A 25,613-nucleotide genomic window follows, 5' to 3' on the forward strand; every position below is an offset into this window, starting at 1 on the left:
ACTGAATTTCTATGTGCAAAAATCTAAGTGGGCCGCTCCAGAAACATGGGAGCGCCCAGTGCCTCGCGAGCATCCTTCTTCGATGGGGCCAGCCCAGGTGTGGCAGGCATACACCTGTCATGCTATTCAGAGAACACATTCCCCTTGGTCTCCCCAGAATTGTGGCAAGGGTCCAACTGCAATTCCAAGATTTCCCGTGAAACATTCAGCCACCCAAACTAGGCCAATGACTCTTTCTCAGGTTTCTCTTGCTCCCAGACGAATCTTAATGCTCTCCGAGTGTGTAAGAAGAGCAAATACTTCCTAAGTTCTGATAAAGGAATAGAACCTTTCCTTTTCCTTCTCTCAGGATAACTGGCACGGTTGAACTAAGGTAGGGGCCATGTGACAGCCCAGACGGCAAAACACAGCGTTTTGTGACCTGTGGGAAGCCTCTAGCTGATGGCTTCCCCCAGGATTCTAACTCACTTTGCCTTTTGGACAGGCTACAGGGTGCAAGCAGATTATAGAAAATGTAGAGCCTAGCACTAGTGGCATAAATGACATTTCTCAAAGCCCCTCCCCATCCAGGACTCGCTGGCTCTGGGTCTCCAGCATCTACCTGCCCTCGCCGCCTAGGAGGGAGCAGCTGCGGAGAAGGGCAAGGGTGCCAGGCACAGGGGAAAGCACCCATTCACAGCGCTGCCCAGGGTCCAGGTGGAGCAAGTGGAATACCGAGACTTCCCCGAAGCCCTTGCGAGACAATCTGTGCACTTGCGTTCCGAAGGGAAGACAAGCAAACAGTTCGAGGCCACTTCCTCAAACCAGGCATTTATCGACAGAATTGTAACCCCGCTGGGAGTGTTTCCTAGGCTGCTGACTTGCTGCAGGCAAGGAGCCACACCTGAGGAGACAAAGGGCAGTTTCGCTGCTTCCCGCTAGTCCGGGGTGATCTGGTTCTGAGCACGTCTGGAGGGTCATCGTCAGCACCACTGACCACCTGTAAAGCTTGGATCATCTCGGGTTTGCAAGGTGCTCTGTGGCCACTCTGTAGGGACCTACATCCAGGTTTAGTGAGCCCTTCCAGACCATTATAGATCATGGTAGATGTGATTCCCCTCTCTGGGCTCCTGTTGATTTAAGTAGACCTTTTAGAGCCTGGCATAGAGCCTATGATTGATGGAATTCACATATCCTTTGCCTTTGTTGCTCTGCCCTGACTGAGCCACGTCCTCAGTGACTGAGCTCCCCTGAGACTCAACACTGGAGCAGAATGTCCTTCACAGCTCTCTTCCAGGGGCGGAGCCTTCTAGAGGCTGTGTCTGAGTCGTACAGCCCATAGACCAACACACTCAGAAGTGATGGAAGGCCGAGTATTGCTAATATCTGTAATAATATCCATGCACCAAAGAAAATCCAGTTTCTGTGGAAGGCTGTATTAGTCCGTATCTCAGGATGAAGCAGGGTTGGGGCCTGGGGGAGAAGGGTGTCACCCTCTGCCAGTGGTGGGTGACAGGCAGGCTCAGAGCTCAGGGCAGGGTGTGGTTTAAAACCTTGAAAAAAAATGAATTGGATAACCATTCAAATTGGATGGCTTAGTTATATAGCTTCCCGAGGCAGGAAATAAGACTAAACTACGTCTTCCAGCTGCATGATTCTATGAAAAGATCAACACAGAAGACAGTTCTGCCTACCTTCTAATCTCAAGTAACACTTAAAAACACTTCATTAAGCACATTTTACAAAGGTATTTCCTTCCTGCTCCATATTCAGTTTTTTTCCTTCTTTCTTTCTTTTTTTGGCCTGATCTTGCTACCAGTGTTAAAGATGCTAGCTGCTCTTTTTCAGGAGGAACTTAACTAAATTCTTCTAAATCTTCGTATCTATTTTTCTTGGTTCTGAACTTTTCTTTTTTGCCATGTCTGGATTTTTCAGTTCCTTTCCTTATACCGAGTCTTCAAATGCCTCCAGGAGACCAGCAATAACAAAGATAACAATAAATATCTTATGCCCCAAGCTGCGGCTTTCTTAACCTCAGCCCTTATTTCTGGCTTTCATTTGATTTCAAAGAGCATTTCACTACTTAATAGATCAGTCACATCTTGCCTGTCCCTCCATCTCTCTTGGTTTTCTCTTGAGAGCTGGCTTTGCTTAGCATTCTTGGAGAAAGAGTAGTCTGCCTCATCAGATGGGTGAATGGCTCTCACAATTTGGAGGCACTGAGGATGGACAGATGGGAGGAAGTAATTTCTGTTACTCATATTAGACTGAACCACATGAAACTGCCAATACTGGACCATTTTTTGACCTATAAACATAACTTCTTAAGTTTAAACTAATATACGAGTTTCGGGCTCATATTTATGCAGTGAATCAGTTTTCCTGTAAATTCTATTCAGGCAGAGAGAATTAGATGGTCTTGCTCACTGAAGGCTACCTTCATGCTGAATTCCACGTTTTTCTGAAGATGATAACAGCTAGCATTTATTGGACAATCCTGCATCTTCTCATGTGATCCTTACATCAGTTCAATGAGGTAGAATATGACTCCCATTTTACAGATCTGAACGCTGAGGCTCAGAGAGGCTGAGTGAAGGCAGGTCTGCCTCAATCTACCCCCATGCACTTTTCCCGCTACCACACAGCCTCGTCTTTGCACTAACCTCTCTTTTTTTTTGGCCGTGCCTCACGGCTTGCGGGATTTCAGTTCCCTGACCAGGGATTGAACCCAGGCCCGGCAGTGAGAGCGCCGAGTCCTAACCACAGGACCATCAGAATTCCCCAACCTCTCACCTTTTTAAAGCTCTTCCTGATATTATTCCTTTTGAAGTGATTGTGCCTAAAACAAATATGGGCAAGTTATCCACCACCTAATTTTCATTGGGCTGTAATCGTCCAAGATATGATGGTGATGGCTCCCTGTTGATAAGGAAACTGTAGGAACAGTGCCACTTATTTACCAATCTCTGGTCCCTCATTTCCTCAAGTATTGATAGAAATACTTTGGCATTATAATTTTTTTAAGTTGTAGGCAGATGACCGATTTGTATGTGTTACAAACAAACTGGGAACCCAGAGCACGAATGTATCATGTTTATAGATGCCATCAAATAAAATCTAAGAAATTAAATTAATCTGACACACACTTAACGAAGTACATAATCATTATTATGTTTCATGGTAATTAGGCACAAAAGGGATGCGTTCCACGTAAATAATTGTAATTGGTTGGACTGTGCATAGATTTTTAGGTTTTTATTTTCTGATCACATTTAGTTTTTGTTTGTTTGTTTGTTTGTTTTGCGGTACGTGGGCCTCTCACCGTTGTGGCCTCTCCCGTTGCGGAGCACAGGCTCCGGACGCACAGGCTCAGCGGCCATGGCTCACGGGCCCAGCCGCTCCGCGGCATGTGGGATCTTCGCGGACCGGGGCACGAACCCGCGTCCCCTGCGTCGGCAGGCGGACTCTCAACCACTGCGCCACCAGGGAAGCCCCACATTTAGTTTTGTAAGCTCTATAAAGGGTGTCAATGTGGACCTGTGTACCCACATGCCATGGGTCGTCACCACCACCACCACCATCGTCATCAGGTGCACTGACCAGTACAGGTGTGGGTCTGGCACCCCTTCCCTCCATAGTTCGGATTTCCTTGTCCCCTCCTTCCCCAGCCCTAGCCTAGGATCATTGCTTCTTGGGTTGTAGGAATGCCCCTTGTACCTCTCCTCCTGCTGTGCTTCTCCCAGACTCACACCCTGAAGGGAGGGTTCCTTCGGCAGCTGCTAGAGCTGTACTTTTCTGTCTCCTTGGATGTCCTGGATGCCGAAGGCTTGAAGTGACTAATCTCTGGGCTTCACTGTTGTGGATGAGAGTGAGGCTGGGTTTAATGTGAAAGAGGATGAGACAGACGCAGGAAGGGGAGGGAAAGTTTTAGGCCTGGGCTGCTGACTGTGGGATTTCCATGTTGCCAGTGACCCTTTCCATATTGGTTGAAACCAAGGGGAATTTATTGGATCCCATAACTGAAATATCAGGGGTAGATCCCAGCGCTGAGGAATATCTTTAGGGATCTGTGTCTCTCTTTCCCTAAGCTTTGCTTTTCTCTGTGTTGATTTAATCTTGGGCAGGCACATCTTCATGGTGGGAAGATGGTCACCAGCAGCTCCAGGCTTAAACCAACCATCTCAGAAACTGGAGGAAAAAAGCACCTTTTTTCAGTAGTTCCAGCAAAATTCCTGAGATCAACTATAATTTGCCTGGCCCTTACCTGAACTAAGCAGAGTGGCCATGGGCATGTGGTGCTCTCGTGAATGGCTAGGCCTCCATCACAGGAGAAACTTTAGATCTGGAGGTGGATTCAATCCCACTAGACCACGTAGACAGAGAGTGGGCTATAGTGGGCTGCAAAGGAAAATTGGATGCTGTTATCAGAAAAGGCGTTATAGAGTTGGGCAGATTATAGAAATTACAGAGGTCCACTCTAGCTGGTGAAACAGAGGGCAGAGAGGGCACAGGTAAAATGGCCTCTGAGCCCCCCTATCTCAGAGAGTTGGCTCAGAGAAGAGGAAGTATGAGGGTTAAGGTAAATAGAAGAAATGGGAGTGGATATGATCTCAGCGACCTATTCTACCTACTAAGTGGGTCTTTCAAGACCTTAAAATGAGCAAAAGTTTTACTTTTCTGTCCTTTAAAACATCTCCTTCCACTGCATATGCTGTGAAATGTCTTTAATCATGGACAACCCTTTATTCTAAAAACAGAGAAAACAGATTTAAGTGCAAATGCCCTGGGAAAGGCCATACAGAGGTATGAATGTGTTGCAGCCAAGGTAGATATGAAAATATCATATCATGTCTTGTTTTGATAAGGAAAGAGAATTAAAAAGAACAGGGAAAGAAATGCCATTAGAAGAGAAAAGAAAGAAGAATTGTCGATGATTAAAAGAGAGAAGACAGTCAAAGCTCACTTCCCAGATTTGTCAATGTCAACTCAGTTACCCAACACAAGTAGTGGCCACCAGACTGACCTTAGTGGAAATTCTATAATAGCATGTTTTTACTATTGATCTCTTCGCTTTTTTTTTTTTTTTTTTTTGCGTTACGCGGGCCTCTCACTGCTGTGGGCTCTCCCGTTGCGGAGCACAGGCTCCGGGCGCGCAGGCTCAGCGGCCAGGGCTCACGGGCCCAGCCGCTCCGCGGCATGTGGGATCTTCCCGGACCGGGGCGCGAACCCGCGTCCCCTGCATCGGCAGGCGGGCTCTCAACCACTGCGCCACCAGGGAAGCCCGATCTCTTTGCTTTTAAAGCTTCTTACTTTATTGAATGAGAATGGAACTTTCCAAATTTAGTATTTGCTCTTAGTTGGGAAGTCTCTATAGCCTGGACAATCTTGGCCCAGTTAGGTCATAATTCAAACTAGTGAGAAGAATGCAAGATAAAACATGTCACAGGAGAAATTCATTGGCGCTCAGCCATGTCCAGAGCCTTGGCATGCCTTAATAAAGTTCAGCTTTTTTCCTCCTTCTCTGATATAATCTGCGTTTTGCTAAACAGGACTTAAACAAACGTGAACTTTATTCCAGAAAAGTAAAGAGAAAGCTTTGATACCCTTGAAGGCCCTTACATTTCAGAAATTCAGTTTTATTCAATATTTAAAAGACACTGGAAAATGGTACACTGTGTTCCCCTCAGTGTGACACCATCTTAATTGTGCTTTCAATGAACGAATGAGTGTTTGGGAGGCTGATCCCTCCCAGTGACTTGGCTCCCAGACCTGACCACATGGGTTAGACCATTACTTTAAGATATTCTGAAGATTTCCCAGTAGGGGTTAGTAATGTGAGGACCAAAAAAGTGACACCACAGTCCAAGCGTTTTTATGATATTCACTCTTCCAAGTGAGAAATATTTCAAAGAACTTGAGCATGGGCCAAATGATGTTCTAAAAGCACCAATAAAGAGAATCAACACTACAAAAAAGTTGTCCTAATTATCCTGGGCTTCTATCAAAAATACTAATATTCTGGTCAAGTAGAATGACAGAAAAATGTCAGGAATGGTAGGGGGTAGGATTGTGTAAAGAAAAAGGCAGTCTGGAAGACAAGATGCCTTTTCATCTCTTTGGTACAACATATTGAAATTTATAATAATAATTTTTAATTTAATTCCCAATTCTTAACTTGGAGAGAGAAGGGAAATTCTTACCATATATCTGGGCATCAAAGACGAAAAGCTATGGGTGTTGGTTGTAATCATAGATAAAAATGAACATGCACTGAAACTTAGACTTTGCTCACAGAATTCATGATTATTATTTGCATTCACAGTTGCTATATAACACGTGTATGCAGGCAGGACAGAAATCAAATCACCCTCTGGTTATATATTAAAGGAAGTAGCATCTCCAACTCCTATTTCCCCATGTACAATACTCATTACGCTTGTTTCTAGGTTCCTATTTTCAGTTGTTCTCCGAATCCAATGGCTTTATCAGTAACAATTATCTATGTCTCTGAGGCTAATCAGCTTAAAAAGAAACATTTGCCTGAAAGCCTTCTCTTTCAGTTTACTCTGGACAATGGCAAAGGCTACCACTGGCTACCGTGAGGACCTCCATGGGGCCCGCATCCAGACAGATGCATCAGACAGGCCTGGAGACCCCTGTGGAGGGGGCGCCTCCCTCTAACCATTTCACTGCCTTTTACCCTCAGATCAACAGGAAAGGAAAACAGCAACAAAAAGGAGGTTAAGGGCTCTAAGCTTGAGACTGAGGCATTTGAAATCAGGTAGGATCACACCTTTACACACGGATGGACGGATGGCCATGTTTGCACAACGTTAGTCATCCATCATAGGGCTGCCCTGCCACTTACTCCGCTTTCTCCCTGGGTCAACAACATCGGTTCCCTCCCTCCTCCTTCCCTGCCTGCTATTAGCTCAAAGTATAAAATGCTTCTCAAATAATGGATTATGTCAAGTGACCTGACATAATTAACCCAAATAATCCATTGAAACTGACCTAGTATCAGTTTGTTTTGCACAGTAAACTGGAAAAGTTGCACACTGTGTGAGATTTGGCCATTTCCAGTTAACTGCCTCTCTGCTACCCTAAAGGCTGGAAGGTGAATCTCTGAGAAATTTCTCTGGTCTTTGTTAGGTAGCCAGGCTTGGATGTAAATGATTTGGGCAACATGTATGTTGGCATTTAGCAGTACAGACTCTGGGGCCAGGTGCTGAGAACCAGGTGAGAAATCATAATCTGATTGCTACCAGGACATTTTTCTGATGGTTCCACCAGGGGTGTGTGTGTGTGTGTGTGTGTGTGTGTGTGTGTGTGTGTGTTTATCCTGTGTGTGTCTGTGTCGGCTCTAGGATTGGCATGGAATTTGCCGAGAGGTAGGAAATTACAGAGCTAAACTATCATTCTTGAGGTTGGGGAAAGGTGCATGAGGCACACACCCGTGGCAGATAAGAAATAAAGCGGTGGGGGGGATTTTTCTAAGCTGGGAGGTTGTTCTTGTTTCATGTGCAGATGAATATGTAGTTCAATCCCTTCCCGTGGTTTCTGTATTTTTAATTATACTGAGTTTTAAATAGTCAATTTAAAGACACCTGTGTGTTGTTTCTTTTTACGTCTCTAACCCAGGAGACTGTGTTTGTGGGACTGGGACAGGCTCGAGCATGACTCCCATGATCCTCTGCTGCAGGGACGCTCATCTCACAGGCACATCCCAGGGCTGCCCTGTCACTTACTCAGCTTTCTCAAAGTGATTGAAAAGCACACTTGACACACATGCCCTCTTTAGAGATCAAGTTGTAATTAAATCCAGGAAAACTCTCTGACAGCTGGAACCCAGGTTTTGAGTTTGGTATTTGTTCTTGCAAAAGCCCACAGCTATAGCTGATGTGTCGCTGCCACATGCCCGGGGTGGGTGACCGTGGAATGTTTGCTCTCCCTACAGTCTATTTCGCTTGGTGAGAATGAAAGCCCACTAGTAAAGTAAATTTGCTTTGAATACAGATTTAATCATTTTCTCACAAAACTGAAGCTCTCCGTGTTCCAGACAGGACAAAAGGTTAGTTTGATATTGTGCCAACAAACAAGAAACCATAACTAAGTAGTTGAGAATAGGTAAACACAAATGGCTTTGGAGAGGGGGAAGTGTCTCGTGGGATGCCAGCGTGGGGCCCAGATTTAACAGCTTCATCAAAGGGAATGTGTTAAATGCTCATTAACTGAATTTACAAATGATCCCCAACTGGGGGGTGTTGCAAACAACAGAGGAATAAACACACACACACACTCACTAATTACATGCACACATGCATACAAAGCAGGAAATGAAGGAACGTCCTGCTTGGAAAATAAAGCCAAGATAAAATAGTTTTAAATATAGACATTCAAAGAAAGCATTAACATAGATTTCATACAGAATTAAGGCAACAACTTGCCAATAGTCAGCTGCTGTCTCTGGTGAAGGTTATTGGGCCACTGCAAGGGGTAGGAGGGGAGACCGTGCCCATGGTGGCAGGGGGTGTGCACATCCCCAAAGGATCCTGGAAAAGATCTGAAACACACTCAGAAGGAAAGTAGGGGCCGCTGGACACCAACGGAGGCAGAGTAGAATGCTTGATGGTAACAGGCCACCAGATGCTAAATATTTGTTCCTGAAATCCCTAATTTTCTAGGGCTTCAGGAGCCATTGACCCAGACCACACTGTGGGTCTTGGTGGTGGAGGAAGGGCCACAGTGGATCACACTGGCACCCCACCATCACCCTACAGATGCTTAAGAAGCCATTAGGAACAGACTTCTTAGGGTATTGTTTTGAGTGTTGCAGAGGCATCCTGAGGAAAAAAAGTGCATTCTAGATCTTCAGCCGCATCCTGATGGCATCAGAAACTCAGAGCGCGAACAGCACCTCTACGCGCGCTGCAGCCCTGAAATCGGACCCTCTCGGCTTCCCCTGCTGACTCCCGGGGCAGCGCGTGGAGGGAGGAAAGGCAGGGTGGGTGAGCAGACTGGCCGACGGGGCACCTGGGCTGCAGTTCTGCTTCTGCTGCTAAATATTTGTGTGGGTGGGGGCAAGTCTCTGGACCTCTCTCTCTGGGTCTTAGTTTCCTAATAAGATCAGAATTTCTTACTGGAGAATCCACGAATTAGCTTCAGGGAGATCTCAACTCCCTTGTTTGCAAACATTTTATGTGAATGTGCATATGTGCTTTTTTAATGAGAAAGAACACATCCTTTAGGAAAGAATCATATTTTAAAAGATATTCATGATGTAAGAAAGTTAACAACCACTGACTATCACTGGATTATTCCTAAGTTTAGCTAGAGCTGAACTTCAATCCTTGCCCCATACAATCCCTTCCATCTCTAACCCATATAAACAACCAGAGGTTCAGGTAACAGAGCAAGAATCTGAGGCACCTGCCTATCACAGGTCACCAAGCCTGTAATCCAGACATCTTAGGTGTGATTGGACTGAAAACCATTGGAGTCTCTTGGCTCAATTGGTTAGAACACAGGAAAAGTAAGTTCAGGGTTGCAGGTGTGATTCATGCTTAGACCGTTTCTTCACTTGAAAAGTAGAGAAAGGGGGAAAAACTTCTACCAGAATTACCATAGGAAACCCTACTCAGGCATCTTGGAGCTTAAGGAAAATAGTGGAAAAGAGAAAAATATATAGCATCTCATGGCTTTTTGAAAAACAAATGTAATGTCATACCATGTCCTCAGCCAAACCTTGTCAAGGGTCCTCTGGCTACCACCCTGTGAAATGGCTTTTCTTGGGCCCGCAAACACCCAGAGGCCACAACGTGAAGTAATACAAACATGGTAGGGTGCTAGGTGCTTATCTCATTTAGCCCATGTCACAACTGTAGCAGGTGGATAGTGTTAGCTTCATCCTCATTTTCCAGGTAAAAAAGGGGACTTTGGAAATGGGGAGGCAACTTTTCTAAGGCCACAGATGGCAGGTGTTGGAGGTTGCATTCAAGCGCAGGCAGTCCCACTTCAGACCTTACCTACGGGTTCAACAATTGTGTCGGATTCCCATGAGGGCGTGAGGGGAGAGGTGAGAAGGGCTGGAGCGGGAGAGAAGGAGGTGGCATCACGTATGTTCAGTGTGCGTGTACGTTCTTGCTCCTGTGGGCATCCCATAAGTACAGTATGGATTGGGTACAAAGCTGCTTGAATTTTACCTCCTAACTATTTCCTCGGACAATTACTCCAGCATATTATGTTTCAAGGCCAAACAAGTCAATCTCTCTCTCTCCCTCTGCCTCTCCCTTTCCCTCTCCCTCTCTGTCCTTACCCCTCTCTCTTATCCTCTCTTATTCTCTAACCAAAAGACCCTATATTCTTTTTTTTTAAAAACACCTTTTATTTCTATATCTGTAAAAGATGCTAAGTGACCTGAGTTCTTTTTGTTTGTCTGGCCTCACCATACAGCTTGCAGGATCTTAGCTCCCTGACCAGGGATCGAACCCATGCCCCCTGCAGTGGAAGCGCGGAGCCCTAACCGCTGGACTGCCAGGAATTCCTGACCCTATATTCTTGAAGTTCTGTTGCTTAAAAAGTCTGTGAGGGACTTCCCTGGTGGTGCAGTGGTTAAGAATCCACCTGCCAATGCAAAGGACAGGGGTTCGAGCCCTGGTCCGGGAAGATCCCACATGCCGCGGAGCAGCTAAGCCCGTGAGCCACAACTACGGAGCCTGCGCCCTAGAGACCGCGAGCCACAACTACTGAGCCAGTGTGCCACAACTACTGAAGCACGTGCGCCTAGAGGCCGTGCTCCCCAACAAGAGAAGCCACCGCATTGAGAAGCCCACGCGCTGCAATGTGGAGTAGCCCCTGCTCACCGCAACTAGAGAAAGCCCGTGCGCAGCAATGAAGACCCAACGCAGCCAAAAATAAATAAATAAATTTATAAAAAAAAAAAGGTCTGTGAGAATACAAATTCAGAATAATGGCTACCTTTGTAGGTGAGGGAGGGCATGTGAGAGGTGAGAAGTACAGAGTGCCTTTAGATGTATAAGTTACATGCCTTCTTAAGCTGGACCGTGGGCATGGACTTAATGGTTTATATGTTTTCATCTGAAAAATATGAATATTATTAAATATTAAACAATCTTTTTCACAGTCAGCCTGAGAAAAGATTTACTTGGCCTTAAAAATGTTCATACCACTTGACTGAGCAGCTCCATTTCTGGGAATCTATTCTGAGGAAATCATCTGAAATGAGGACAAAGATTTATATGCCAAAGGTTCATCACAACGTTATTTCTAATTTAAAAATCTTGAAATAATTTTAAAAGCCTAACGAAGAAGAATGATTGGGCAAATTATGCTGCATCTGTGAGCTGGAGTATTATATATACACTTCAAAAAACAATGCTTACGAAGTGTTTTTAACGGTATAAGGAAACGCATTTGATGAAATTTTAAGCGGAAAATCAGAATATGAAATTACGCATAAAATAAGATTTCAGAGTTCTGGAAGAGACTGAAAGAAAAAGACTTGAAAGAACAAGGCAACTAGTGGGCACCTTTGTGTTGTACAACTGTGGCCCTTTGGACTTGTTTCTAAATTCTAATTTTATGCAACTGAGTATAAATTACTTTTATTTCATTTTTTTTGGCCACGCTGCACAGCTTGTGGGATCTCAGTTCCCCGACCAGGGATTGAACATGGGCCACGGCAGTGAAAGCACAGAGTCCTAACCACTACGCCACCAGGGAACTCCCCATATGTATTACTTTTATAAAATGGATAAAATAAAACTAAACAATTATCTGCTTATTGGTTCTTGTCATCAAAAATCTCCTGATATGTTCCTATACTGGCGATTGGGAGGACTTTAGTTCCTTGGCCTAGATAATGTGCTCCTGCTGACAGAAGAACTCACAGGGCTATGGACGGGCCTTCTGGAGTTCCTGGTCCCCAAACAATTCAGTGTTTCCTGCTTTGTGTCATCTATTCCAAGACTAGATGGAGATAAGGAAAGCCCAGTAGGAGACCCAGGTAGATACACATGCTTCTGACCAAGTGAGGAAGAACTATGGTCGTGTGAGGTAAGGGTGTGACGTTTCTCTGGTGTGTACACACACACACACACACACACACACACACACACACACACACACACACACACACACACACCCTCGCCTCGCCACAGCGTCCCTGCCCACATTCCACCCGGCCTGCATGCCACGGGAGGAAGGTATGTGGCAGCAGTCCAGGGCCTCTGAGGCAGCTGTCTCGGGGCCCAGGTGGCCGCAGGGCAGCCATCACAGCTGGGAGGTGGAGAGTGGGCGCAGGAGCTGCTCTGTGAGCCTCTCTTCTCCATGGCCCCCTCCTCCTTCTTCAGTTCAGTCATTCACCCCAGAGGAAAGTGTTTGGTTAGTTTAACTGTTCGCGGACGGCTCAGAATAAGGAAGAAATAAACCTGGGCTTAGCTGCAATCACACGATAAGCCTTGTGGAGTGGGGTCCCCAGAGAGAGAGTTGTGAAGCAGCTCGTTGAGTCTCTTCAGGTTTCCTTCTAGGGATACGTGAGTGTCCTTCCCTGCCCCCTGGATACATCTCTAGGTGTGTCCTCACCGCAGAGAAATGAGCTATGCTTAGAAGCAGAGGCTGCAGCGGGGGAGAGGGCTGGGTGTACTATAGATGGAGGAGAGGGCAAAAAAGCAAAAGGCACCGCCTGGGACTCCTTACCACAATATTGATCAGATGTTAAAAAATATATATTATGTATATTTATTGTATATATATATATAATATATTTATATACTTTATTTATCTTATTTTTGGCCGTGTGGAATCTTAGTTCCCTGACCAGGGATCGAACCCGTGCCCCTTGCCGTGGAAGCGCGGAGCCCTAACCACTGGACCGCCAGGGAATTCCTCAACATACTTTAAATACATATTTACATTTATTTAAACTATAAATACTTTAAAGATGTTTGATTATGTTTGATATATATTTACATATTTTTAAAATATATTTAAAGATGTTTCATATATGTATCTGTTTGACATATTATGTGTATAGATACATGCTTTTTAATCATCATAATATCAGGCAGAGCTTAATAAGCAAAATTTATTAAGTCAAGTAGCACTCAAGGCCTTACTCCCCTTCTTCCCCCACCCCCCCGCAGTTCCCTTCTTCACCCCCTCCTTCCCTGACATAACCACTCTTAGCTCTTTTGGTTATTTTATTTGTTTGTTTCTGGCATTGTCGTCATCTTTCTAAATTATGTGCTTATCCTGCTATTTCTTAGATTCTTTTCCCCCCCGCTACAGACATACAGATATTATCTATTGACTTCTTAATATGGAAGATGATGATTTAACATTCCATCCTGCCTCCTTCCCCTACCCCTCCTTACTTTTCCTTTTTTTATCCTCCTAATGTAATGATTGTGTTATCTCGGGTCCTCTGAGAAGCAGAAAACAAGGCAGAATTAGAAATGAACGAGATAAAGCGGTGGTTCCAGGGCAGATCTGACACCATGAAGGCAAGGGGCAAGGAAGGAAGTTTGGGTAGGAAGAGACTTAGACTGCAGGGTAGTTCTGAGAAATTCAAGGCCAGGCTGATGATGAGACCCAGACTAAAGACTGCCCAGTGAAGAAGTCTTGCGCTGGGCAGCAATGGCTGGCCCTTGTCCCCCTGCTGTGCTCAGACACTGGCTGGGAACCCAGGAGATCAAGCCTTCCCTGAAGACAAAAGTGGGTCCCCAAGGAGGGGATATACTCCGGAAGCAGGTTGTCCTTTGATAGGAAGTCTGAGTGGTCCACATCCATGGCCACCTCATTTGTATTCTAATTTATGGTTTTGTTAATGTTCAGTGCTTCTACTATTGTGACTGAATGAATATTGTTCATAGCTGTGTCATACTGTGTACTATAACCATATTTCTTTTTCCATTATTTTTCCCTTCTTGGAGTTTTCTTCTTTATTACTTTTCTATCTATTTGTCCATTATTCCGCTCCAAATCTTCTGACAGAGTATAAAACACCCTGCAATGTGACGGAACCCATTGGTATATTAGTCAGTTCCACTTCTTTATTTTTTTGATCTATTCTGTCTGGAGCCCCTTTCTGGGTTGGTTGTGCTTTGCTTATTCCCTCATTTCGGTGGAGCAAGTCTTCTAAGAGCTTGTTGAGAAGGGATGTAAGCGATGTAACTATTTTTATTTATTTATTTGGTTGTGCCCAGTCTTAGTTGCGGCAGGCAGGCTCCTTACTTGCAGCTCCAGGGCTCCTTAGTTGCGGCTCGCCGGTTCCTTAGTTGTGGCATGTGAACTCTTAGTTGCGGCATGCATGTGGGATCTAGTTCCCTGACCAGGGATTGAACCCGGGCACTCTGCATTGAGAGCACAAGATCTTATCCACTGCAGCACCAGGGAAGTCCTGATGTAACTATTTTGACCCCTTATATGCTATAAGTCCACGCCATACTTGATCATTTCTAGGTTAGAAGTCATTTGTACCTCAGAATTTGGAAATTACTGTTCTTGGCTTTTAGGGTTACTGTTGAGCAGTCAATGCCATTCAGATTCCTGATGGTTTATGTGACCTTCTTTTTGCTTTCTGGCAGCCTTTAGGGTCTTCTTTTTATCCCTAGTGTTCTGAAATTTCACAATGACGTGCTTTATTCTCTATGTTGGGTGATAGGTGGGTCTTTCTAATCAGGAAACTCCTGTCTTTCACTTCCAGGAAATTTTTGTTTATTATTTCATTGATTTCTTCCATTTTGTTTTTTCAGCTCTCTCTTTCCAGAACTTATTATTTAGATATTTGACCTATTGGACTGATCATCTAATTTCCTTAGACTCTGTTCCATTTCCTATCTAGTTCTGGCAGATTTCCTAAACTTTATCTTCGAAGTCTCTTATAAATTGTTTTTATTTTCAGAATATTCTTTTTTTTTAAATTGTATTTGTTTTTCTTCCTCTTGCCTCACTGAGCATACTTAGTGTGTATATACATATATGTATACGCATAAACAAAAATACAAGAGAACAAATCCATGCTTTTACTTATTCACTTTTCAATAAGTTTAAATCTTCGAAGGGTACAGCATCACACAGATTCTGTGTCCAATGGCCTTAGGAGGAAGGTTGCTTTGGAATTTGGCACCAACCGTGCCGCTGGTTCCATGAGCTTGAGTTATCTTTCCCCAGACTACTCTGGTTTTGTTGGGTTTTCCCACTAGGAGTTACCGTGTTCTGGGAATTCCCTGGCGGTCCAGTGGTTAGGACTCCGTGCTTTCACTGCTGAGGGCCCAGGTTCAGTCTCTGGTCTGGGAACTAAGATTCTGCAAGCCATGGGGCAGGGCCGAAAAGAAAGTTACTATGTTCTTTGCTTTGTACACAAAAGCACATCTCTTGGCTAGATAGAATTTTAGTTTCATCTCGAGCATATACACCTTCAATTTTCAGAAGAGCTGTGTGCTCCCTCTGGTTCCAGGGACCCCGCTTCTAGCCAGCAAAAAAGGCCTTGGACCATAGCCTTCCAGATATATGTCGTTTTAGAAGTCCTGTTCCCAGCAGGCCGCCACAGGCTCCAAGATGGCTGAAAGAGCCTCAGTGTGTATTTTCAATGCAATTCTGTCCCTCAGATTGTCTCTGCTGCCTTTGAGTTCATTTTCCCCACCCATCTGTTTAGCTGTCTTTCACGTCCACAGCTTTCTCCTGTTATCTGATGATTCTTTGTTTACACTTAAGACTGAGGCACCAGAAATCAGACTGGAAGCCCTGCATTGTGGGGCTTCCTTTCCCAGAACCTTCTTAGGGTTCTTGGCTCCAATACGCTTGTTCCTGTGGGTGTTCTCCACACCCCACACCCCATGTAATTAATTTTCAGTTTCCTCGGTTATATTCTACATCAGTTGCTACTGTTTCCCTCAATCTGTGTTCAATCTTCCCAACTTTTGTTGGCATTTCTCATTTCTGTTATCCACCCCCCCATCATTGTTGTTCTTGTGGTTTTATTTTATTTCCCCCCTTATTTCCATTTTACTGCGATTTGAGGAGGGAGTGGGGACAAAGAACATATGTTCAATGCAATGTAGTATGTATAACGAGACATCATGCTTCTCCTATGTCTTATTATCACACTTTCAACACGCTCCGTATCAACAGTCTATCTCAAAAATGGTTGAAAAGGTATCTCTTTTGTAGAATGTGCTCAGAGGAAACAACTGCCCATCAAATTTTCTTATCCCAAGATACCCTTCTTCTGTGACACTCTTTTGATCTATTTCTTCATTAAGGTAACAAAAGGTTACCATTTACTGAGGACCTACTGTGTGTACTTTACACTCAATATGTCTCATTTCATCTTCACAGAATCCCTGCAAGGTAGGCATTATTATACCCATTTTACAGACAAGGACTGTGGCTCAGAAACTTTTCCCAGGAAACTCAGCTGACAAGATGTGGAGCTTGGATTCAAGGAGGCATCAGGCTAACTTCCAAGCTGACTGCTCTTTCCAGGGCACTTCGCTGCCCATTCCCAGGGGTTGTTCAGTGCTTGGTGACAGCTGTGACAGCAGGAGTAACACACCAGGAGCTCTGTGAGAGAATGTAATTTCCATGCAGGTAGAGCCCTCACCTGCCTTGTCTACATCCATCTCCCAAGCGCAAGAACAATACTTGATGCATTGAAAACACACAATCAATATTTTTTAAACAAACGAATGAATGGATGAACATGATATCCTTTAATTCTCAGAGCAACGCAGTCATAACTCTTACATTACCCTTTCATAAAAGGTTAGAAAACAAATTTCAGAAACTTGGGACTTCTGTTTTCTGGGGATCTTCCCTTTCTAGAAAGTGTTGTTTTTATGTAATCTGAGGAATAACCCGTGCTAAGGTGTCAGCTAAGACCTAAGAGGATAGCTGAGTTGGCTTGGCTTCATGAGTTCAGAATTATTCATCACTGGAGAAGGTGTAGCGGAAAGAGAACCCTTCTACACTGCTGGTGGGAATGTAAATTGGTGCAGCCACTATGGAAAACAGTATGGAGGTTCCTCAAAAAACTAAAAATAGAATTACCATATGATCCATCAATCCCACTCCTGGGCATATATCCAGACAAAAATATAATTCAAAAGATACATGCACCCCTATGTTCATAGCAGCACTATTCACAATAGCCAAGACATGGAAGCAACCTAAGTGTCCATCGACAGATGAAGGGATAAAGAAGATATGGTACATATATACAGTGGAATACTACTCAGCCATTAAAAATGAATGAAATAATGCCATTGGCAGCAACATGGATGGACCTAGAGATTATCATACTGAGTGAAGTAAGTCAAAAAGAGAAAGACAAATACCATATGATATCACTTATATATGAAATCTAAAGTATGACACAAATGAACTTACCTACAAAACAGAAACAGATTCACAGACACAGAGAACAGACTTGTGGTTGCCAAGAGGGGGTGGGTGGGGGAGGGATGGACTGGGAGTTTGGGATTAGCAGATGCAAACTATTATATATAGAACGGATAAACAACAAGGTCCTACTGAGTAGCACGGGGAACTATATTCGATATCCTCTGATAAACCATAATGGAAAAGAATAAGAAAAAGAATGTAAATATGTGTATAACTGAATTGCTTGCTATATAGCAGAAATTAACACAACATTCTAAATCAACTATACTTGAATAAAATAAATTAAAAAAACAGAATTATTCAGCATTCATTCAACAAAATACTAGTGACTATTCACTATGTGCTGGACTGGGAGACTGAAATTCATTAAATCTCATCCTAGCTTCACAATAATCCTGCTAGGTAGCTAGTCGGTCTAAAACCAAACTCTTAAATATCCATTTGCCAATGAAGAGTTCACTTAAAATTCAAACTCTGTTTGAGAATCTGGACTTCATTTTAGTGTCCTGTGTTTTCTTGGCATTTTGGAGCAGTTTGATGATTTAAAAAAATTAGTTCCTTGAAGGGCACATCTAACTTAGTTTTGTATTTGTTAGGTATTGCTTGAACTTGCACGATTTTTAAAAAACGATGGGATTGTTTTGGACACTTGAAAATGCCTTTTTCTATTTGACCTATCGTTGAATAGTTAAGCTCTTTTTAGTCAGTTTATGTAAAGCCTTTTATTCAGAATTTAAATTAAATTAAAACTTTTAAATTTAATGATGTTTATCTCCAGGACACCTGAATGGTTGTAAAAATGCTCCATAGGGGACTGATGTTACATAAGATATTCTCCTGCCAGGCTGTAATGAGTAAAAAATGAAGACAGACACCTAGGCAACCCACTTACTACCCCATTCCTCTTTTCCTCCTTCCTCTCCCACCACTGCTGTCCAAGGAGGAGGTGGGGCTCCTCCTGGCTCCCTATTTTTGCCAAATGCTATGTTTCCTGATCTCTTGAGTCAAAGGAAAGAACTCAGGTGGGTCACTGAGTGGATGTATTGGAGGCAGGCAAAACTTATGGCAACTTCTCCAGCAAGCTTACCTACCTATTCATCCAAAAACTATGCCCTAAAACATCAGTGGGGCATGGGAAAGGCTTAAAATAGGAATGACTAAACAGCTAGAGAGATAGATAACTTTGTAGCATTTGCAGTTACTTTATTAATTGTAGAAATGCTCATAATAATTCAAACAGGTAGCAAAAGGGAGAATTACATTCTTTCTGCCTGCCTAACACATCCTTGGATCAGAATTTGTGAAATTTGTTAACTAGTTGAATGTGTCCCTATTTTTGATAGGAGACAATGGAATCAAATGGCTCAGAGCAGTTTGAGGGAGAGGTAAGACCCAGCGTTAGGCGTATGAGTAATGGAATTTTAGAACATGGACCTGTCAAACTCAATCTAGGAAACATAAACAGAACGCTCACAAACTGTATACTTTGCTACTTTTTTAATAGGTCAAAAATAGATGATTCTAAAAAAAAAAAAAAAGACAGCACAGCTGTAACTATTTTCATACTTGGAAAACTACTGGGGTGTCAACCTAATTTCAGAAAGAATTTTTTTTAGAATTCCCTGGACATCATCTGGAATAAAGATGATGTCCTTCCGACACTGCAGTGCTAGGTGGGTGGCTGAACTCATCTGACCCTCAACCCCTGTGGGTCCCCAGAGATTCTGATCAGCATCCCTGAGGCTGACTTACTGGTTTGGGCATAATGAACTAAATGTCCTTCCCTGCCATAAAATTCTACCCTTCTAACTTTTCAGGCATTAAAACTATATCTTGAAAAGTATATCCATAGGGATGGTCATCACCAAAGTGGACTTCACAACGTTGCTGACCGTGACGGCTGAACCGGCCACCTGATTGTGCGAGAAGCCACATCAGCTGCAGGGACATTCTTTTTTTAAAAAATTTATTTATTTATTTTTGGCTGCTTTGGGTCTTTGTTGTTGAGTCTCTGCTGCTGTGTGCGGGTTTTCTCTAGTTGCGGCGAGCGGGGTCTACTCTGCGTTGCGGTGCGCGGGCTTCGCATTGTGGTGGCTTCTCTTGTTGTGCAGCACGGGCTGTAGGCACGCGGGCTTCAGTAGTTGTGGCACGAGGGCTCAGTAGTTGTGGCACACGGGCTCTAGAGCGCAGGCTCAGTAGTTGTGGCGCATGGGCTTAGTTGCTCCGCGGCATGTGGGATCTTCCCGGACCAGGGCTTGAACCCGTGTCCCCTGCATTGGCAGGCGGATTCTTAACCACTGCGCCACCGGGGAAGCCCCTGCAGGTACATTCTTGCGTGAAATGTGCAGGCTCTGGGACCAGACTGCCTGGGTTCGAGCAGTGGCTCCCATACATCCCAGTGTGTTGTCTTTCCTTATCAGTAAAATAAGGATTGTAGGTACCTACCTCACAGGGTTGTTGTGAGGATAAAATGAGCTAATACGGGTCAAGAGCTAAGAACAGTGCCTGGCACCTGGTAAGTGGTACACTGAATGTTATTTAGGAATGTATTTCTATCATTTTTATTTATGTGAACTATTTGAAATTACACAAGGTGGTTTTTAGTTACCAATGCACAGGAGTGCATTCGTAGGTATGGTAAATGAACAGTTGCTCCTTTTATTGGGGTTGATATATATATATATACTAATATGTATAAAATGGATAACTAATAAGAACCTGCTGTATAAAAAAATTAAAAAAACAAAAACAAAAAACGCCACAATTGCCCCTTTTAGAATCCCAGAATGCAATTTCTCAGCAATGCAAGCCCTCATCTCTTCCTTTCACTTTGCAGCCACCTCTACCAAACAGCTTTCTCCTCATCTCCTTGCTCTTTGCTTCGCATGTACGTACAATGTTCCTTCTTCCTCCATCACAGCCTACTTAATTCTGCTTTGGGAAATTTTTTTCCCAATACTTAACTCACAAATCTCCTGAACCCTCTTCTTCTTTTCTCTCACACTGTCTAGTTTATTTTATTTTTAATCACCCAAGCGATATGGGAAGTGGCTGGTAAAAGCTAGAATCATGCTATTGACAGGCTGCATCAAAATGAAGGGGGGAAGTTGCAAAAGGAGAGTGTCCAAGGCTGGAAGGAAGGGGCCCAGATTCCTCCTGGTTTCAAAGTTCTATGTCTGCCATCTCAGATTTAGATCCATATTTTATGACCATTTACCTTCTACCTCATATGGGTTAAGCACTAGACTAGAGCTTTTAGATGGATTATCATCTGATGCTCATGGTAACTCCTTGAAGTTAGGTATTACCCCCATCTTACAGATGAAGAAAAGCAAAAATAGAGAGGTAAATAACTTACCCAAGACCACATAACTGGAAAGTAGAGAACTAGAGTTAGAACCCATACATTCTTATTCCAAGCTCCATTCTCTTCCCACTATTCATAATCCCTCCCTTACATAACCGTAGAAGTAAAATAATAATGGTCAAATTTAATCAATATCATGCCCTTGAAACTAAAAGTTCCATTCAGAATTCCATAGAAGTTTCTATATAGCTCTTCATCCTCCTCTAAATAAATGAACTTTTTATCCAGCGCTCACTGCATCCATCCGTCCATTCATCCATCTATCCTTTTATTAATTATTTACTATTAATATATTCCAGCGTTGTAATAAGTCCTGAAGAAATCCCTATCTTTAAGGAGTTCTCAGTCTAGGGAAGGGGACCACGTGTAAATAAAAATTTGCAATATAATGTGGTGAATGTTAATACATAGTGGTACTAATAAGGTTTTAGAGAAATGCAGAAGAGGTGGGGAGGGGAATTTCTAACTATTTTCCTAGGGGCAACTTTTAAAACTAGGATCTCTGGTACTTTAGAAGGTCAGTGAAGGAACCACTTGAACTTGTGCAAAGTTTTCTCAGAAGGGTTTATGTCCAAGGGAGGAGAGAAGTGAGAGTTTGACTGGGGCATCACAGAAGAGTTTTAACTGTGTTAGTGTTTGAGCTGATCAAGAGTTTGCCAGGAACCAGAAGAGGAGGAGGATATTCCAGGCAAAAGAAACCACAAATGGAAAAGTACATGCAAATAATTTGCTAGGACTCCTACCTAGAGTACCATTCAAAGGAGTAACAGGAGACTAAGCACCTAGGATAGGTGGTTAGGGTTTGGATAAAGAAAGGAATGGTATGCAAGGCCAATAATTAATTCTCAAGGATACTAAAAATGCTCTTAAAAGCATTATTGCAGTTCATTGTAAAATGGATTCTTCAATGCCATTAAACAAAATGATAGAAGTTCTTTCTGTCCATTTCCAGATAGTTGCAACAAATTCTCTATATTTTGGGATAAATTTGCATTCAGGAGTTGAGCTGGGAGCCTAACCTTGTTTCTGGGGGATAATGTGTTCTGAATTCCAAACAATGGTTTACAAAACTCTGGAGAGCCATGAGGCTGTGACTTGGCATATAGTAGCACAGCCTTAGAGACAGGCCTGATGTTCAAACACAGGGCAGGGAAAGAGGATATGGCCCCAAATGAAGACTTGCTTGTTACTCTAAAAGGGGCGAGAGAGCTTTTTGGAGGTGAATTTTACTTGAGGTACTAGAGGTTAAATTTCTTTTCTTTTTTTTTTGGCTGTGCTGTGAGGCTTTGGGGATCTTAGATCTTAGGTCCCGACCAGGGATTAAAGCCGAGCCCTCGGTAGCGAAAAGCATGGAGTCCTAATCACTGAACCACCAGTGAACTCCCTAGAAGTTAAATTTCTGACATGGGTTTCACCCTGAAGTCTCTGCAACACTACTTTTACTTTCATCCCAAACTTCTGGGGTTGACATTAAGTAAATTAGTGAAATTAAGATACATATAAATATAGCTATATCCCTATATAAATATCTATATATCTATAATCATCTGCCAGAGAGGAAGCTGGTCTGAACTGGAACTGTTTCTATAGATTTCAAGGCTCATTCGCCAGTCTCCTCAGCTAGGACAGAAGCAATGTTTCTAAGCCTGAGAATTCCCCCTTCTGTCTGAGTTGATCAATACATCTTTTTGCATCCTCCAGCACAAAAACCCAAATGTGCTTCCTTTTCTAAAAGGGAGCCTCTGTCTCTCTGGGATTAAGAGGGCATAGTCCCATGACACAGTTTGCACTCAATTTTTGGCATCTGAAAAACCTTCCCCCTTTCAAGAACTGTGGGCAACCAGTCAAGAGGGAACAGTACATTGGCATTTGGACTGAAAATCTTACCTGCCAACTGGGCTGCTCTTAATGTATTTTTTCTGAAACTGGGGGAAGCACGTGTAACAGGAACAGGCTTTGTGCTATCGGAACATATTTGATGAGCACATCTGCACTGAGTTGAAGGGGAAGCCGGCCAGCTGTGTTTGTTCACTTTCTCCTGTACCAGCTTTCCTCGGACTCCTGAACACTCTCGTAGGGCAATTGTTACCCCTCAAGACTCATATTTCATTTCTTTACTTTATTAATACCATAACCGCGGAATCACACATTTTATACGTAGCTGCTCTGACTGACACTCTAGCACGTTTCTCTCAATTACTCGTCACCTTCTATGCTTTAGTTCTGGTGTCAATCTCGCCAAGAAGGTGAGTGGAAATTGACCCAAAGAGAGGTTCACTAGCTTCATATGTTCAAACTGATACTTCTTCCAGGGTTCCCTTCCACAAGGCTATTTTCATTCATCAAGTATTTATTGGGTATCAGCTGTATCAGGCACTGTCCTCAGCTTCTCAGAGAAAAGGGTGAGCAGAATAGGCTTCTGGAAGTAACCCGAGAGGCCTCCACTCACCAAAGCCCAGTCCAGACCCGGAGAAGGAGCCAGAAGGGCCTCCGGAGCCAGGCTGGGGTGGGGGATTATGGGGTGGAGTGGCGGACGGTAACTCAGCATCCATGCCTCAAGCTGTGGTGTTCTCAGACCCTGGTTTGTAACCACTGTTGCCTTCTTTTTCCTTTAATCATTTTTGATAAACAAATCTAATCTCCTTTTTAATTTACAAGAAAAAGAACCTCACATCCTATAATATAAATTTTTCAACAGAAAAAGAAGCAAAAAAGTTGTTCAGCCAGCTGAGAAGATGACTTCAGTAGGATATTAAATGCTAAATAGTTAATCAGATGGTCCCGGTCCCCTGAGGCTTGGAATATGAAGTTCAGAGTTCCATCCTTCATTCCTGGCATGTGTGGAAATATTTTAAAATAATTTCATAGATAAGCTGAGGGTGGAAAAGCTCTCGCGTTTTAACAGTAAAAACTTTTCTTGGCTTCCAGAATCGTTTTAGGGTCTGGGGGGGAGAATTTTATATAAATATCTACATAATTTTTGAATATATGTTATATAAATGATAAGACACAAAAGCGCAAAACCTGGCAGAGAAATTTCTGGACAGTGGAGGCTTCCTAGCCTCTCGGAATTCTGACCGATTCATTGGTGGCACTGAAAAGCCCACAGACTGATGGTTACTTTATACCTGTTAGCTGTAACAGTCCCCTCCCGAATATTCCTGCCCAAAGGTCAGAAGGACATTTCCTTACAGAAAAACACTCTTAAAGTTTGAAAAGAGACAGCCTACATACCCTGCCGTCTTGGTCCTCCATGAAGGGAGCTGCCGTGTTGCTATCAGGCCATACGTTCGAATGTTCTCCAACTTCCTTTCTGACTCAGATCGAATGAATTCGCAGCGCTGATGTAAGGCTCTTAATGGCAATCTGTTTTCAATTCAGGGCAGATGTGGGACACTCTTGTAGCTCTAGGGATTATCAACTTTAAAACAAATCGCCTTCAGGATGATAAGTCAAGAGGCAGTAACTGCTTCCTGAGGCCTCCTTGGGGTTCCTTCCAAATGCTTAACATATAACACAAGAACTATGGCTCAAAAGCAGGTTTTGCTCCTGAGGTTCCCAGGCTTGAGAACGAGGCTTGCAAATACTCCTCAGAAACAAAGCTTGTAAATACATCTCAGAGCGATTAACTAGAAATTCAGATATTTTAGTAACATGCCAAAGTGATCAAAATGTTCCTGCCCCCTTCCCCACCAATCTCTCTTAGCACTATGTTTAGCCCATGGAGTAGAGCTTTTCCACAAATTGAAATTGAATTGTTCTGGTTCAGAGTTTTTTTGGCTCAAAGAAAGGAAGGGGAGGACTATTCCAAGACTTCCACAGAGAAACATCCAGAAATCAATTTAACATGATAAGTTTAATGTTCTAGACTTAGTGTTACCGTGGCATGAACTGCCTACAACTCAGAGCACCCGTTTGTCGGAGACCACTCTGTAGGGTTGGCTCATTCGCCAGGATTTAAGACTCCATAAAACCCATAGCTGGTGCTTAGTATAGTTTAACCCCATTTAATAAACCTGAAAATAGGTTTTTAAAAAAACTGCTAACTTGCAAAACATCTGAAGGAAAAATTTTAAGATTTTTAAACAAAACTTTCCCCATAAAGCACACACAGATAAGTTTAGGTATAAGTAACACTAGTGAAGAGTCAGAAAATAGCCACAGTAAATTATATATTTAGAAAACACAACTAGGGCTTCCCTGGTGGCGCAGTGGTTGAGGGTCCGCCTGCCGATGCAGGGGACGCGGGTTCGTGCCCTGGTCCGGGAAGATCCCACATGCCGCGGAGCGGCTGGGCCCGTGAGCCATGGCCGCTGCGCCTGCGCGTCCGGAGCCTGTGCTCCGCAATGGGAGAGGCCACAACAGTGAGAGGTCCGCGTTGGGAGAGGCCACGACAGTGAGAGGTCCGAGTATCGCAAAAAAAAAAAAATAAATAAATAAATAAAAAATAAAATAAAAATAAATAAATAAAGGTAGAAAACACAGTCTATTCTTTAAAATTAATGCGTGTGACATAATGAAGCTACGTGGCAAAGCATTAAGTCACCCACCAATGAACACTATGGCTACAGTTTCTCTTACCTTCATGGGGAGACAGAGATTAAACTTCCACTAGCTTACACATGTGCTAAATAACCATGAAGCAGCATTACACGAGGGTGTTAAGAATTCTGGTTGGGACGTAAAGGGACCTGTCCCCAGGTTTCTTTAACTCAATGGCTGTGGACAAGCCACTGCCCAGGCCACAGTTCCATTTGTAAAGTGGATGAATTAGGTGGTCTCTAAAATCCAAACCTCACATATCAGTTATGATGCATTCATCAAGACTTGGTAGAGAACAGAG

At 43.4% G+C, this 25,613-nt stretch overlaps 1 protein-coding gene across 2 annotated transcripts in view; it reads right to left on the bottom strand.

The window, feature by feature from the left end:
- Window positions 1–25,613, bottom strand: part of SASH1 (SAM and SH3 domain containing 1) — a 338,740-nt gene that overhangs the window by 234,607 nt on the left and 78,520 nt on the right. The window contains exon 1 of one of the 2 annotated variants that reach the window (XM_024122578.3): window positions 24,005–24,958. The exons of the other annotated variant lie outside the window; for it this stretch is intronic. Within the exon in view, the coding sequence (XP_023978346.1) occupies window positions 24,005–24,025 (21 nt within the window). The 5' untranslated portion in view covers window positions 24,026–24,958. Of the gene's footprint in view, window positions 1–24,004; window positions 24,959–25,613 lie in introns of those variants that run through there. 2 annotated transcript variants of the gene reach the window in all.

This window comes from Physeter macrocephalus, chromosome 10, assembly GCF_002837175.3.
Source record: "Physeter macrocephalus isolate SW-GA chromosome 10, ASM283717v5, whole genome shotgun sequence".
Taxonomy (NCBI): Eukaryota; Metazoa; Chordata; class Mammalia; order Artiodactyla; family Physeteridae; genus Physeter; species Physeter macrocephalus.